General features: G+C 44.5%; 1 protein-coding gene across 3 annotated transcripts in view; it reads right to left on the bottom strand.

Moving 5' to 3' along the window:
* Positions 1-169: 169 nt before the first annotated feature.
* ZNF410 (zinc finger protein 410) overlaps positions 170-13,634 on the bottom strand; it is a 32,982-nt gene continuing 19,517 nt past the window's right edge. For 2 of the 3 annotated variants that reach the window (XM_028507341.2, XM_036011960.1), the window contains exons 6-12: positions 11,283-11,433; positions 10,602-10,783; positions 8,079-8,168; positions 7,479-7,604; positions 6,590-6,730; positions 5,028-5,155; positions 170-944 (exon numbers count right to left, since the gene is read on the bottom strand). In XM_028507341.2, the coding sequence (XP_028363142.1) occupies positions 906-944; positions 5,028-5,155; positions 6,590-6,730; positions 7,479-7,604; positions 8,079-8,168; positions 10,602-10,783; positions 11,283-11,433 (857 nt within the window). In that variant the 3' untranslated portion in view covers positions 170-905. Of the gene's footprint in view, positions 945-5,027; positions 5,156-6,101; positions 6,307-6,589; positions 6,731-7,478; positions 7,605-8,078; positions 8,169-10,601; positions 10,784-11,282; positions 11,434-13,634 lie in introns of all 3 variants that reach the window. The other variant, XR_004900024.1, reaches the window with a different exon arrangement.

The raw sequence follows: 13,634 nt of genomic DNA, 5'->3' as shown, positions 1-13,634 counted from the left end.
CGTTGGAGATGAAGATGCTCGTGTCACGCTCCCTAAGACTCCTGAGCTCGGGTTACCTGCAGGGGATCCTACGGGCGCATCACGACCTCACCCTAAAGCGGAGACGGAACCATTTCTGAATCTCCTCACTAACAAAACAAACTCTGTCTGAAACGAGAGGCCAAGGAACTGACTGGGCTGTTTTGTTTATTAGAGGGAAAACAACTGAAGCTCTGAATCGTGATTTTTTTAACTAAAAACCCCCCACAAAAACCTTTAAACATGCTCCTGTATGTTCTATAACAAAGAGAGGACAGTGACCACGGAGAGGGGTATGGGACACGACAGTACCTCAGCTGGGCCAGGTAGGGATTCAAGTAATTTATTTATTTTTTTGCAGCCCAGTGGCGAGAGTCTCTTACTCGGGTTGCTAAAGGGAGGGTGTCACCACAGAACTGACACCACTCCCTTCTCCAAAGCAACAAGGCATCTGGAAAGCTCAACTTCTTGGTGAAGTTTTATGGTTGGTGGCAGGACTCACAGTTCATCCACGTGAAAATACAGCTTAGTCTGGGATGAAAGCTCTTCATCGGAAAACCTCTCAACAGTAATACAGAGAAACTTCAGCCAACATGGAATCAAGTTCATTTCGGGGAGTCCATCCCAAAATTTTGCAGGGGGAGACAGGTAGGTACAGTTACCCAGCCCACATCCACTGCTCTCTTCCGTCCCCGGACCAGACAGTCTGAAGCGCAGCTCTCCTGCGTTCACTCTCCACGCCAGGGAAGAAGCCAGAGGAGGAAGCGGGGTCTCGTGGTTCGCAGAGTCACTCGGGTTCTGGCGGACCGGGACCCGGAAGCAGCCGTTCCCACGGTGTGAACCCTGGGATCAGGCACGGCTGCTCTTCCAGGATTCAGCGCCCAGGCTCATGTCCGCCTTTCAGTTAAATCTCCTTGGTTCAGTAACTGTAAAAGAGCAAGAGAAATCTGGAATAGGCCACCACCGAATAAAAGGAAAATAATTCATACTAAGTAAAAGGTTTATGAGTGGGAGTAGGGGGCGCACTGCAGCGTTAGGTCAAGGACATCTTGCTCCAAAGTGAGAGACACACGTACACTGGCCTTGAGACAGCACTGCGGACACTTCCCGATGCTGTCATTTTCACTGCAGCAATGAAATACCCGGAGTGTGTAAGCCAAACGATGGCGTGCACAGTCGTGTACTCCCTGGTCAGTGATGGGGGAATCTTTAACTTACAGGGCAATCAGAAACAGTAAAACCAAGAATCTTGTCCGTCAGTGTTAGCCCAAGCACAGACTGCAAGTTCAAGAAGAAATGAAAGGACTTAGGAGGCTATTCCCAAAGAGTTCTACATGAGAACTAGACCCCACTCAGAAGAAATTCAGGGAGTCCCTGGGCTTAGAGCACAGGCAGCAAACACAAGGCCCGAGGGCCAAACCTGGCCCTCCACCTGGTTTATCTGGCCGGGCACCTTGTTTCTGCCCAGCGGGAACGCCAAGCTCTCACTTAACTGTTAAGGAGTAGTTACATCTATACAGTCCTAACATTACATTCGGCCCTTTGAAGGCAAGCTCAAGGCTGATGTGGCCCCCGGTGAAAATGAGATTGACTCGCCTGGCTTAAAGGAATGCCCTTCCTGTGACGCAGGGAGACAAGCCTGAGGGACTGCAGCAGGGTGGCAGCTACGACAGAGGATCTCCTCTACACTTACGGTGGTCTGCTGAAAGGTGGTTTTGTACAATAATAAATGAAATTGGGTTCCATTTTATTATGAAAAGAGAATGAGATAGGAATAATGCAGTGAATTCAGAATACAAACTGGGCTTATTAAAATCTAATCAGATACATTCTTGAGCTGGAGATGTATATACTTGGTGATCTCAATTTGGATGAAGGTAATTTAGGTAGAATTTAATAGTATAGAATTTAAAGACATTTAAACAAAATTTAAAGAACCCACAGATTTCATTTGATGCTGTGTGCTAGGGATGTAAGAACGGTGTTTTTAGAACAGTAAAATGACGGCAAACTCACAATCATTAGCAACCACACCTAAAACAAAAACAAAGGCAAACTAAGCAAACAACTAGAACAGGAACAGAACCACAGAAATGGAGATGACATGGGGGGGGGAGGAAAAAGGTACGGAGAATAAGTAGCATAGATGGTAGGGAGAAAACAGACAGGGGGAGGATAAGAATAGTATGGGAACTGTAGAAGCCAAAGAACTTAATATGTATGACCCATGGACATGAACTAAAGGGGGGGGGGAATGTGGGTGGGAGGGGCTGTGCAGGGCAGCGGGAAGTGAAGGGGGGAAATGGGACAACTGTAATAGCATAATCAATAAAAATGTATTTTTTAAAAATGGTATTTTTAATCTAGGCCAAGATCCAGATGTTTGAGCTCAAACTTAGCAATGGCACTTTATGAAAAATGTTATAGAATTCGTAAATTGTTTCTCTTTGTTTTATCCAGGAAGCACTCCAAGATATAGTCAAGTTAGCTGGCAATCACTTACACTGCTTCTCGAATTCTCGAACGTGAATTCAAGGTGACATGGGACCCCATTTGGGGTGACCTGCAGTCAGCAGGAGACCCAGAAGCCCTGGAGCCCCCAGGGGCCTGTACGAGAACCCTCTGATTCATGAGAGAGCTAGCAACACGGAGGGAAAATGGAAATTGTCCAGTTTAAACCATCTGAGTAAGATGTGGTTTTGATATATTTTCCACGAAAACGTCTTACACTTGATTTGGTTATTCTGTGATAGTCTTCATGTTATTTTTATTTTTAGAGCAAATTTACAGGAGTCCTATCAGTGCATCAGTAGATTCTTATAGGTCAGTATGTAATGCGTGGTGACCTTCAAAAACAGAATTTGCAATGGGTATGTGTCGTATTAAGGGCTGCAAACTCCCTTATCCTCCTCCAGCATCTGAGAATCCCCAGGGAATCAACATTCCTCATTCCTTGGGGGAAAGGTCAGCTGGTACCTAGACCCTGGAGGAGGGAGAGGACTCAGGCTGGAGCCTTGAGGGGCTTACAGCTTGAGAACAATGAAGGTACTGGGTTGGCTAAAGAGTTGGTGGGGGGTCTTCCCTAAAATAAAAGGACACATTTTTCATTTTTACCAATAACCTTATTGATTTGGATATTTTGAGTATATTGGCTATCTCTACATGGTATAACGTTGATTGTTTTGATTAATGACTCGATTTGATCACTATCAACTTAAAGTGGTCTATCCAACCAGATGAAGCATCATCCAGCAGCGAGAAATCTCCAGCACAAAACTTCACAAACCACTATGACACCTTCAGTCAATTACAGCGCCTCTCCATACACTGCACAAATCTTTTTCTGCATTTCTACCTTTCTTGAAATAATAAAGCACAATATGCTGAAAATGTTGCTTATTTTCTACCTTCAATATTAAAATGGCTACCCCAAAATTCACTAATTTTGGTGTTTTTTTAAAATGCACACTGATATGACGGCTGCCACAATACAATCTAACAACATTGTTTCATAGGCAGTTAAACACAAAGTGCTACTAGAGCCATCTGACGGAAGAACGGGACAAACCTTTAGGCCAACCCAGTATTCCAGAATGTGATTAGCCCACCTCAACAAGGAAAAGGAGGGGTGGGCAGTGGAGATGCCTGGAGAATGATTTTGTTACTAATGGTAATAGTAAAGGAAAGACAGAAGGTGTGTTTATAAATATACAAGGACCCATGAGGAAAAAATGACAAGATCTTTAGCCACATCTGAGGGCAGCACTTTCTACTTTGTGTTGATAATATTCTTCTATTAAGTGGGGTTCCCATTAGGAAACAGTTACTTAGGGCCCTAAAGGCCCTTGGTGTCCTCCTGGGGTGAAGGCTGAGTTTCGGAGTTTTGGTGGCCCCTGTTGTTGTGTCTGTCTGGGGGAGTGAGCGGGCGTCATCTAGACAAGGACACTCTGAAGTCAATGCTATGACCTATGTGCCCAGGTGCAAGAGCAGTGGACATGCTCCAAAGCAATAATCAGGAGAAAGGAACTTAGGAAGGAACCGAGGACATGTGTCGCATGCCAGCGAGTCAGCTCTGACCCTGGCAGCCCTACGAACGAGCAGGGTCCATGACGTCCTGTCCTCACCGGCCCTGCTCAGCTCCCGCAGCCTCGTGCCCACGGCTTCTGTCATGGAGTCACTCCATGTCCTACTTTCCTCCTGTCTTCTGTTTCACAGCATTAATGTCTTTCCCAAAGAGCCCTGCCTTCCCATGACGTGCGTGAGGTAGGGCAGCTTCAGTTTTGTCTGTGTTTCAGGCTTAATTTGCTCTAGGACCCCCTTGTTCATCTTTCTGGTGGTCCGGGGTATCCGTAAGAGCTTTTCTCCAACAGTGTATTTCAAATGAATCAATTTTTTTTTCCCCATCAGCCTTCTTCACTGTCCCACTTTTGCATCTGTTCATAGTAATTGGAAATACAAGAGTGGGGATGATCTCAGCTTTGGTCTATAATGATACATCTTTACTCTTAACAATCTTAAAACCCCTCTTTAATTTAGACGATGGTTCTCATTTAGTAAATCAATGAACACATATCTATATGCCCAGTTGGTTCAGCCTGGTATCTCCTAGACATATAACTTTATGAAAATGAACAGTAATTTCTCAAAATGATTTTGTTACTACCTTTTTACTCAAGGACCACTTAGTCCCAGGATGTTATTTTCTTCATAAAAACAAAAGCAAACGCATCTCATAGCAAGGCAGGAAACAGTGGGAGCAGAAATTCACTAAAACATGAGGATACAGAAAACTGCAGCTGAGAGTCTCGCCTGTAACTGACCAGGCCCACGATTCAGGAAGCCCCACCACTCAAGCTCCTTTCAAAGCTGGACTCGCACTGAGCTTAAAAGAATTCCAAATTTCCAGGAAACTGAAATCAGAGAATTTTGCAAACCCTCTAAACTAGATTCCCAATCGCTCTCCGCATTAGTGTCCACAGGAACAGAGCAAGGGCCAGAGGCAGTTTTACCTCCTGTGGATTCACAGCCGTCAGGACAGAAACCTCGTATGACTGCCTCCCTGACTGCATGGTCACCAAGTGATGTGTCACATCAGGCACTGCGGACAGGGGGCGTGGGGATCCTTCAGCAAGCACCTCTGTGAAGCAACAGAAGAACGTTTCAATGAAAAGTGAATCCACACGTATACCTACTTGAATTATCAAGCCTCTTACTAAGAATTTTAAAACTGTTCCCTGAAAAACTGAATCCCGTGTTCCTGTATTTCTTCCAAATTAATTCTTATCTGATGACCATTACCAGCAAATTTGGAAAGTATTACAAAAAGGGGATGGGAAGAACTGGCAGGAAATCTTGATATGGGAGCTGACCACTTTTCCATATACCGACTGAGAGTGACACGGCTCCATCACTGTTAACTGGACTGAAACAGGGCACAGGCTGCTTGGACAGGCGCGTCAGGAAACCAGCGCCGACCCTGAGAGCAGCCACCTGTGACACAAGCAGCACGCTCTGTGCAGGGCAAGAAGTAAACCTAGCTACAGAGTTCCTACTCAGTGTCCCCTCCTTCCATGAGACTTTCCTCCTTCAGGCTGGCAAAGGGCCGCCAGGCAATTTCTGTGCCTCACGCTCCAGCCGACCGCTAGCGTCATTCGTAGAACAGAGGAGCCTTAGGTTGTAGAGCTCGGCTGCGTTGGCTCCATGTAGAAGGTACACAGATGTGGTCCCTTGTGCCCCCAACAGACCGAATAGGACAGGGGTACCTAACATGCAGACCTCCTACTTATTAAATGTTCATTAGTGGGATCACCATGAAGACCTTTTGGAAATAGTTTCTATATAAACCCCTTAGCCCTCAAGTAAATTTAAATTTCTTTTAGGGGCTCTTTAGCTTCAACTGCTCTTCCAAACTATACCAGGTAATTTAATGTTTATTTCTATACTATCTTCTGTTCACTCAATGTTGTTACCCGTTTGTAAGTTTTAACTTCTCAGTGAGATTTTAAGGGCCCTGTCTTCTACTTTCGTCCTTCCCACGGTGCCAGGCACACAGTAGGCACTGAATGAATGCATGCTGACCTCACCTGTTAAGTTTTTCAGAGAAGAGGGCCTGGCCTGTGTAACTTGGGTGAAATTTCTATACCAGAGAGGAGCAACTGTTTCCTAGAGAGCCCTTTCTTTTCTCCAGAAGATATGGCTTTTGAAGGTATGGAGAAATTGCTTTATATCTCCTCTGTAAAACCTGGTTATGTTCTGTTTAAATGTTTTAAAAGTTAAGTTCTTCCATAACTGCAATAGGAAAGATAGAAATAGTTGGGCTAGGATGCTAGGATTATGCATAATTGTTCTCTTTAAAATTTTCCTCTTTATATTATTGTTACACCATCTTTTCAATGATTTTTTTAACAAATTCACTTATCCACCCCAGAGACAAAGAACACTAATGCTGCTAAAGCATACCACAGCTACTCACAAGAAATGAAATTAAATCCTCCATTCTGGAGATAATCCCATTCCTTAGTCTCTAGTGGCAGCCCATTTTCCCCAAATAAAGGAGAGTTAAAACTCTTACCATCATCCACTCCTAGGATAGAATTGGTGTTTGGTAGGTTCAGTGACTCTCCACCAAGGCTGGGCTGGGAACTCACGGACACCAGGCCTTTACTGGGCCCCGAAGCCTCTTCCAGCAAACTACTGCCCATGAGCGGCTCGGCTGCACGGAGAACAGGGTGTGAGAGACACACGGCAGTCCAGGCTGCGCCTGGTCCCTGTTTTCCTTCACAGGAAGCTGGCCTTTTCTTTCAGAACTAAAAATTAACCTGTATCTTGGATACCACCTCCTATTTCACCTACTTTTGGAAAGAGTACGTAAGCCTAGAAGGGGAAGGTGTGAGCCTCACAGATAAACATCTTTGCTTGTGATCAGCATCTGGATAATCAGCCTATGAAATGAGGTGGATGGTTCCTGAGAAGTAATAATTTGGAATGAAATAATTGGTTAAGGAAAGACACGGAAAAGGCGTAATAATCATAAAAACTGCTATCAAATTTAAGTTCGGGTAAAAAGGGAGGCAGGACTGAAGTAAAAACGCTGAAGTTCCGGTCACGCAGAAGTCTCTGTCACGGTGGCACCCAGATGCTGGCGCGTGGACCGGCACTAGTCACCACCCGGCTCCCTGAGGGGGCTTTTAAAACAGCAGGTTCTGGGACCTTACTTCTGAGTAATCTCATTTATCACATTTGGTCTGGTTTTGTTTGGGGGGAAGGGCGGACAAGCAGTACGAACATACATGTTTGAAAAGCCTGCAGAGGATTGTACTCTACAGCTACGTTTGGAAACCACTGGCCCATCAAAGGAGACCAGGTCTCTACCCAAAATAGAATCAGAAAATGTCCAGATAACCAGGCAGCCGGTTACCTGGCAGGAAGACCCGGCCCTCCGCCGTACCCTCTCTCCTCACCAGTCTGCTCCTGCTCTTGACCGCCAGCTGCGCCCAGCTGCAGGTGGTGCTTCCTCATGTGCACGTTCCTGCTCCCGCTCTGAGAGAAGGTCTTCCCGCAGACTTGACACTGATGAGGCTTCTCCCCTGAAACAGGCCACGTTAAGACAGGAGAGCCAAAAAGACAAGGTACATTTCTGACAACGAGAAAATGGACTCAAGACCTAGATGGAGAAGCCCATGGAATGTTAAATTAATCATAAGAGGCTGCTCCTTCTCCCACTCACCACCTGCCCCCTGCCCTGCAACCTTCAGTACACAGAAGCAGCCAGAAAAGTCACCAGGAAGGCTTAGCACGCTCACTGTTCCCAGCCCCCCATCCGGTCCAGACCCACTGCACCGCTGCCTTCACAAAACAACATCTTTGGTGTAAGACCACGGCAGCCACACAGAATATCTGCTTCCGAGTTCAGATCAGCCTTCCCTGGACCTCTAAGATCCGTACCATACTCAGGGATTCCAACCCCAAGTTCATAGTACCCCCTTCTCCTATTTCCTGCTACCATTCTCACAGTCTTCACCACTCTCACTTGAGGTTCTTCTGCACCCTGGTCTGAGTACCTGAGTGAACCACCAAGTGCTTTCGGAGGCTGGAATACTCAGCAAAGGAGCGGCCACAGCCCTGTGCTTCACAAAGGAAAGGCTTCTCCCCTAGAAAGAGAACATGAGATGAAGACTCAGGTTCCTGAGGAAATGTCTCTTTCTTTTCCCATCAATCATTTTCTGCTTCCAGTGACTTACTCTGATTTTATAAATTCACGCTCTATAATTTCACCTGGGCTATCTGCCCAATGTCACCTCTCCACGACCTGCCAGTACACACCCACCGGGCGGAGAGCCCTGCCCTTTCCTGTAACAGTGGCTGCCTCCGGGCATCATGCCTCCCTCCTGGCTCCAGAGCTGGCCCCCAACTGCACTGACCTACCTTCTCCAGTGACCCCAGCCTCTCTGGGGTATCAAGATTAACAGGGTGTAATTTATGCTGCCTGGGTTTTTACCTTATATCAATTCTCTTTAAGAAGCAGTTTCTAGATCCATTCAAAAATGTATATTTTTAAAGGTTATAAAGTAGGTGTTATAGTCTCATTTTACAAAACAAATAACATGTTTAGTCAGAGGTACACAGAAAAATCTGTAACAGTATGTTAAAAGTAGGTATACTAATAGTAGTACTATAGATGGTTTATTTTCCTCTTTTTGCTTTTCTGTAATTTTTTCTACAATATTACTGTTATTTTAAAACTCAAGCATGCATGGTAAAAACTGCAGAAGGGCTGCAGACTGACTGACAGCACCGTTAACGCCTGGCTTTGATACTGTACGACTGCATCAGCCGCCGCTCACTGGGGAGGCTGGGTAAAGCACACACAGAACTCCTTGTACTATTTTTGCAACTTCCTGTAAGTCTGTAATCATTTCAAAATAGAAAGTGAAAATAATCAGACGCAGTGTCTGTCCTCTAAGGGTCACAGACTAGTGTGAGAGAGATAAATGTAAATAACTTAAATAGAAAGTCTTGTACAAAAGGGGGTTTTAGCATTTAGAAAGGGCGGGACTCTATGATCTTTTTTTTTTTTTTAAGAAGCTGAATTTAAGCTGGTCTTAAAAGATGACAAGGATGGAAGGAAATTTCAGGCACAGGAGCCTTGCAACTTAAGAGTGCCTGGGGCCAGTTCAGAAATGGCGGGAGTGAAACAATAAGAGACGCGTCTCGGTTCCTGATTCTTGACAGACAGCTCCTAAGATCCTTGTAAACAGGGACGGTAGTAGAATCTCTTGTCTTAACATTTTTATTTTTTAAAATATTTTATTTATTTTATTTTATTTTTAGAGAGAAGGGAAGGGAGGGAGAAAGAGGGAAAGAAACAAGTGTGCTTGCCTCTTGTGCACCCCCTACTGGGTACCTGGTCCACAACCCAGGCATGTGCCCTGACTGGGAATCAAACTGAGGACTCTTCGGTTTGCAGGCCAGGGCTCAATCCACTGAGCTACACCAGCCAGGTGAAACTGATGAACAAGGAGAAGATTAACAAGGGACAACTAGTAACAGAATGAAGAGAGAAAGTCAGGTGATCCTCTAAAGTAAAAGAAAGCATTTTAAGATGTTCTGTGTAATGAAATGCTACAAAGGTGATGAGCAGCATAAGCGTGAAAAGATCACTGCATTTGACAGTAAGGCATGCTGAGCTCTACTTTCTTAATCTGTTCAGTTAGATGTTTCACTTGTTCTTTTAGTCAAACTGCTTTCTTGAAGCAAGTATAGTTTACTCTTTCAAGGAAGAGCTGAGCCCCTTGGCTGGTTAATTCAGTTGGAGCGCTGTCCTGACATACCAAGGCGGCAGGCTTGATATCCGGTCAAGGCACATACAAGAAACAAACTGAACACGTGAATAAGTGGAACAACAAGTCGATGATTTTCTCTCTAAATAGTCAATCAGTCAATAAACAAGTTAATTAATTAAAAGGAGGAGGTGAGAACAGAGCTACTCCATCCTAAAACATAGCCAGTGGTAATGTCAATCTAGAAGAAATCATGCCTGGAACAAATGTGGCTTCCACTTGGATTTTACTTTTTAAATGTCCTTGAATTGTACCTGCTATCATTTTAGCTATGCAAGAATGAACAAGGCAGAGACAACGACGGGGCGAGAAAGCAGAGAACAGTTACATACCCTGAGGCGGGGGTCTGAGCTCAGTGATTAAGCTCCGGCAAGACTTAGCTTGTGCTGGGCCAGGTGGCTTGGAAGGTCGCCCTCCCCTTCGGTTGTCCCCTCACGTCTCCTTCTCAGACTACGAGCCAGGCTGTTTTTATTCTGCTGCTCTGATATTAACATGCTGTTTGACCCAGAACAAGTCACTTATCTACATGTTGTGAAGTTTTAACAGGAAAGCAAACTCCTTGACGTCGGGGATTATATCTCGGCTTTTGTAACTCCCCCCATTTTACCCCATTAGTGCCTAGCACGGGCTCTGTAAGGCTTCTGTGACTCAGTGTTACTGCCCCAAATCGTGCAGTGTTTGAAGATATCTGGAAAGGTTTATGTGGTCAGTATCTCATCGTGTCGATGCTGGGGTCGCACACACCTGTGTGGATCCGCAGGTGGTTCTTCAGATTCCCAGCTGTGGTGAACTGCTTACCACAGCTGGACTCAGGGCACATAAAGGGCTTCTCTCCATTGTGGGTCCTCATGTGCACCTTCAGCCGCTGCAGCACGTAGAAACTTTTCCCACAGCCTTCTGCAGGGCATATGAAGGAGCGGTCATTCCTGGGGGAAAAAACTGCATGAGCAACAATACTTGAACATGTTTACTGCTAGAGAGGACAAGTCAAAGCTCCTACTGACTTCTGAGGCAGTTAGTAAACCCCCAACCTGGATATACTGAAGTTACCTGAAGTTTGTTAAAACTACAGATGCCCTGGCCCTTCTTCTCAAAATCCAGTATGGATTCCATAGGTTTAGGGTGGGGCCCACATTTATGAATTATTCTTTTAAGTTCTCCAAGAAAGTATGCTTATAACGTGATTTGGGAACTCTTGCAGCAGCTCACTTAGGTGTGAATGTCTTATTAAATGTATGTCAAGAATGAGATGAGACAATGAATATCTTTCTACTAGAGAACAAAAGACATCTTAACCACAACAGCGCGGCAGCCCCTGCCGGCCTTCAGTTTGTCGAACTGTGGGTACGAGTTCCTCTGGAAGCATCAGTGGGCCGTGGCTCCAAGGCCCACTGAACCTCGGTACGGAACCTCGGATTTGCTCACCGGTGGGTTTTGAGGTGGTACTTAAAGTGCGCTGGCCACACGAACGTCCGGTTACAGCCTTCCACTGTGCACTTGAGCTTCTTTTCCACTTGAGGAAGGGGCCCAGAGTCTTTGGGCTGCCCGTCGCCAGAACCAAGGTGGACGTTTTCTCCTATAAGAGAGGCACATATTTGTAATCCAGGAAAGGACCCTGCTCAGGTTCTTTGGTTCAAATAATAAAAGCTCTTCTATTTTATTCCTGGCGACCAATGATCAAATATCCATCTTCGTCTTCCCCAAATCTTTGTACCCACTTAACAAAAGAAGTGAGAGCGCTCTATATGCCACCCCTTTACTCTAGAGAACACCCAAAGCCATCATGCTTTGTTGTCCAAGACTGGGCCTCTTTGGCAAAAGTACAAAATGTCCATTCTTTGGTTTCATACCAAAAAGCAGAGTTAAACCTATTTTGCATTACACAGATTGGTGGGAGGGCAGCTATATCAACACCCAGAGTCCAGCGCTAGAGAAAACGACTTAAAGTTCCAGGTAACCAAATCTTGTAGTTAAAGCAGGAACAGTCATTCCGGCTTAGTTCCAGGCTCATGGTAGTTAATTTCTTTTGTAGATGGGATTCTTAGATGTCTACCTCCTGAAGTCAATTTGAGTGCGCCTGTCATCCTAGAGAGTACGAACCACCTTCTAGTGTCCTGCACCACCCCTCTTCAGGTATACAATAAAGAATGCAAAAACTCAGCAGGTCTTTCAATTTCTAACCACACTGTAAAACGTGAGAGATAATACCTACTGAAGTTTTCTGTTCAACAGAATAAAAGGAGGGGAGGAGAGAAGCATACAGTGCAGTGCCTCCCTTAAATTTAAATAAATCAGTTAATTAAAAATATATATAAATTCCAAAGTAGCAGGTGGTGCTCCTTTTCTTTCATTTTGTTTCCGACACAGTTGGACATCAATAGAGAAAAGCATTCATTTAATTCTGCTATAGACATGTATAGTTTGTCTTTTCACTTGTACCTTGGGAATAACATTTAATTTCTAACTTTCCCTCAAAAGCCAAGATTTGGACATGTAAGTTGTAGCTGCCACACTCCCCGGAACCCGACAGCTGAGTAGTGCCTGTCCCATCTATTAATCCGACTCTCTTCCTGCCGGCCCTACGTCCTCCTTGCTGTGCTTAATCAAATGCTAGCCATAAAACTAACTGCTCCAAGGTCCAAGTAAAATCTGAGATGCCTTCTGTTACTTGATATGTTCCTTTTAAAATAATTGTCCCGCAGTTCTTTGGTTTAATTGAAAAATATCTGTACATAGGTAAAATGTAAACACCATATACTGTAAAAGAAATTTCCAAATTCTAAAGTTCCACCGAATTAATTTCTACTGAAAGGTCTGTAGAAACCCCTTGCTAATTTGAGATTTAACCAGTGACAGTGGGGCTTTGTGCGTTCAATTCCGTAGACACAATGAGAACACTGATAAATCTGAAGCATAAGAAAATCCCTAAGAAAAGAGCGAGTGGTCTTGTGTTCGAGTCCTTATAAAGTCACTCACTAAAGGTGTGGTCCCTCAACTACTCTGCTTTTGGGGGAAAAAAAGTATTGTCTGCAGAAGACAGATTAGCTTTAAAATGACCTCAACCAATGATAGTTTGGGATATTCAGAGGTCACCGAATCAACTGGTTCAAAGAGCAAAAAACCAGAAACAAAGAAACTGCAGAAGCTGCAATACTGCAGAAGTTGAACAACAACTGCAAACACTTCAAAGGTCTTACAGTTACGGGAGGACCTTTTGCCTTTGGATGTCATACAGAGCAGGGATCAGTGGGCTCTTTCTGTAAAGGCACACAGTAAATATTTTTTACTCTGAGGGCTATATGGTCTGCCACAACTACTGAACTTTGCATTAGTAGTTGCTGTAATAGACAATTTATAGAACCAATTGGCATACTAGTATTCCAGTAATACTTTACTTACAAAAACAGGTGTGTATTTGGTCCATGGACCTTTGCTGACCCCTGATGCAAGCATCAAATGCAAAATTAAAATATTTTTATATCTCAATAAATTTAGATGGATATGAAGATGATTTGCTTTTTTTAAAAAATTAATCCTCCAAAGGATAGGCTTATTGATTTTAGAGAGGGATGGGGTGGGGAGAGAGAGAGAAAGAGAGAGATATCAATGTAAGAGAGAAATATCGATCAGTTTGCAACCTGCACATGCTCTGACTGGGGATTGAACTCACAACCTAGGTATGTGCCTTAACTGGGAAGTGAACCCACAACCTTTTGGTGTACATGACAATACTCCAACCAACTGAGCCACCCGGCCAGGGCAAGATGATTTGCTTTA

This window comes from Phyllostomus discolor, chromosome 1 (assembly GCF_004126475.2).
Source record: "Phyllostomus discolor isolate MPI-MPIP mPhyDis1 chromosome 1, mPhyDis1.pri.v3, whole genome shotgun sequence".
Taxonomy (NCBI): Eukaryota; Metazoa; Chordata; class Mammalia; order Chiroptera; family Phyllostomidae; genus Phyllostomus; species Phyllostomus discolor.
This window is presented reverse-complemented; position numbering and strand designations above follow the sequence as displayed.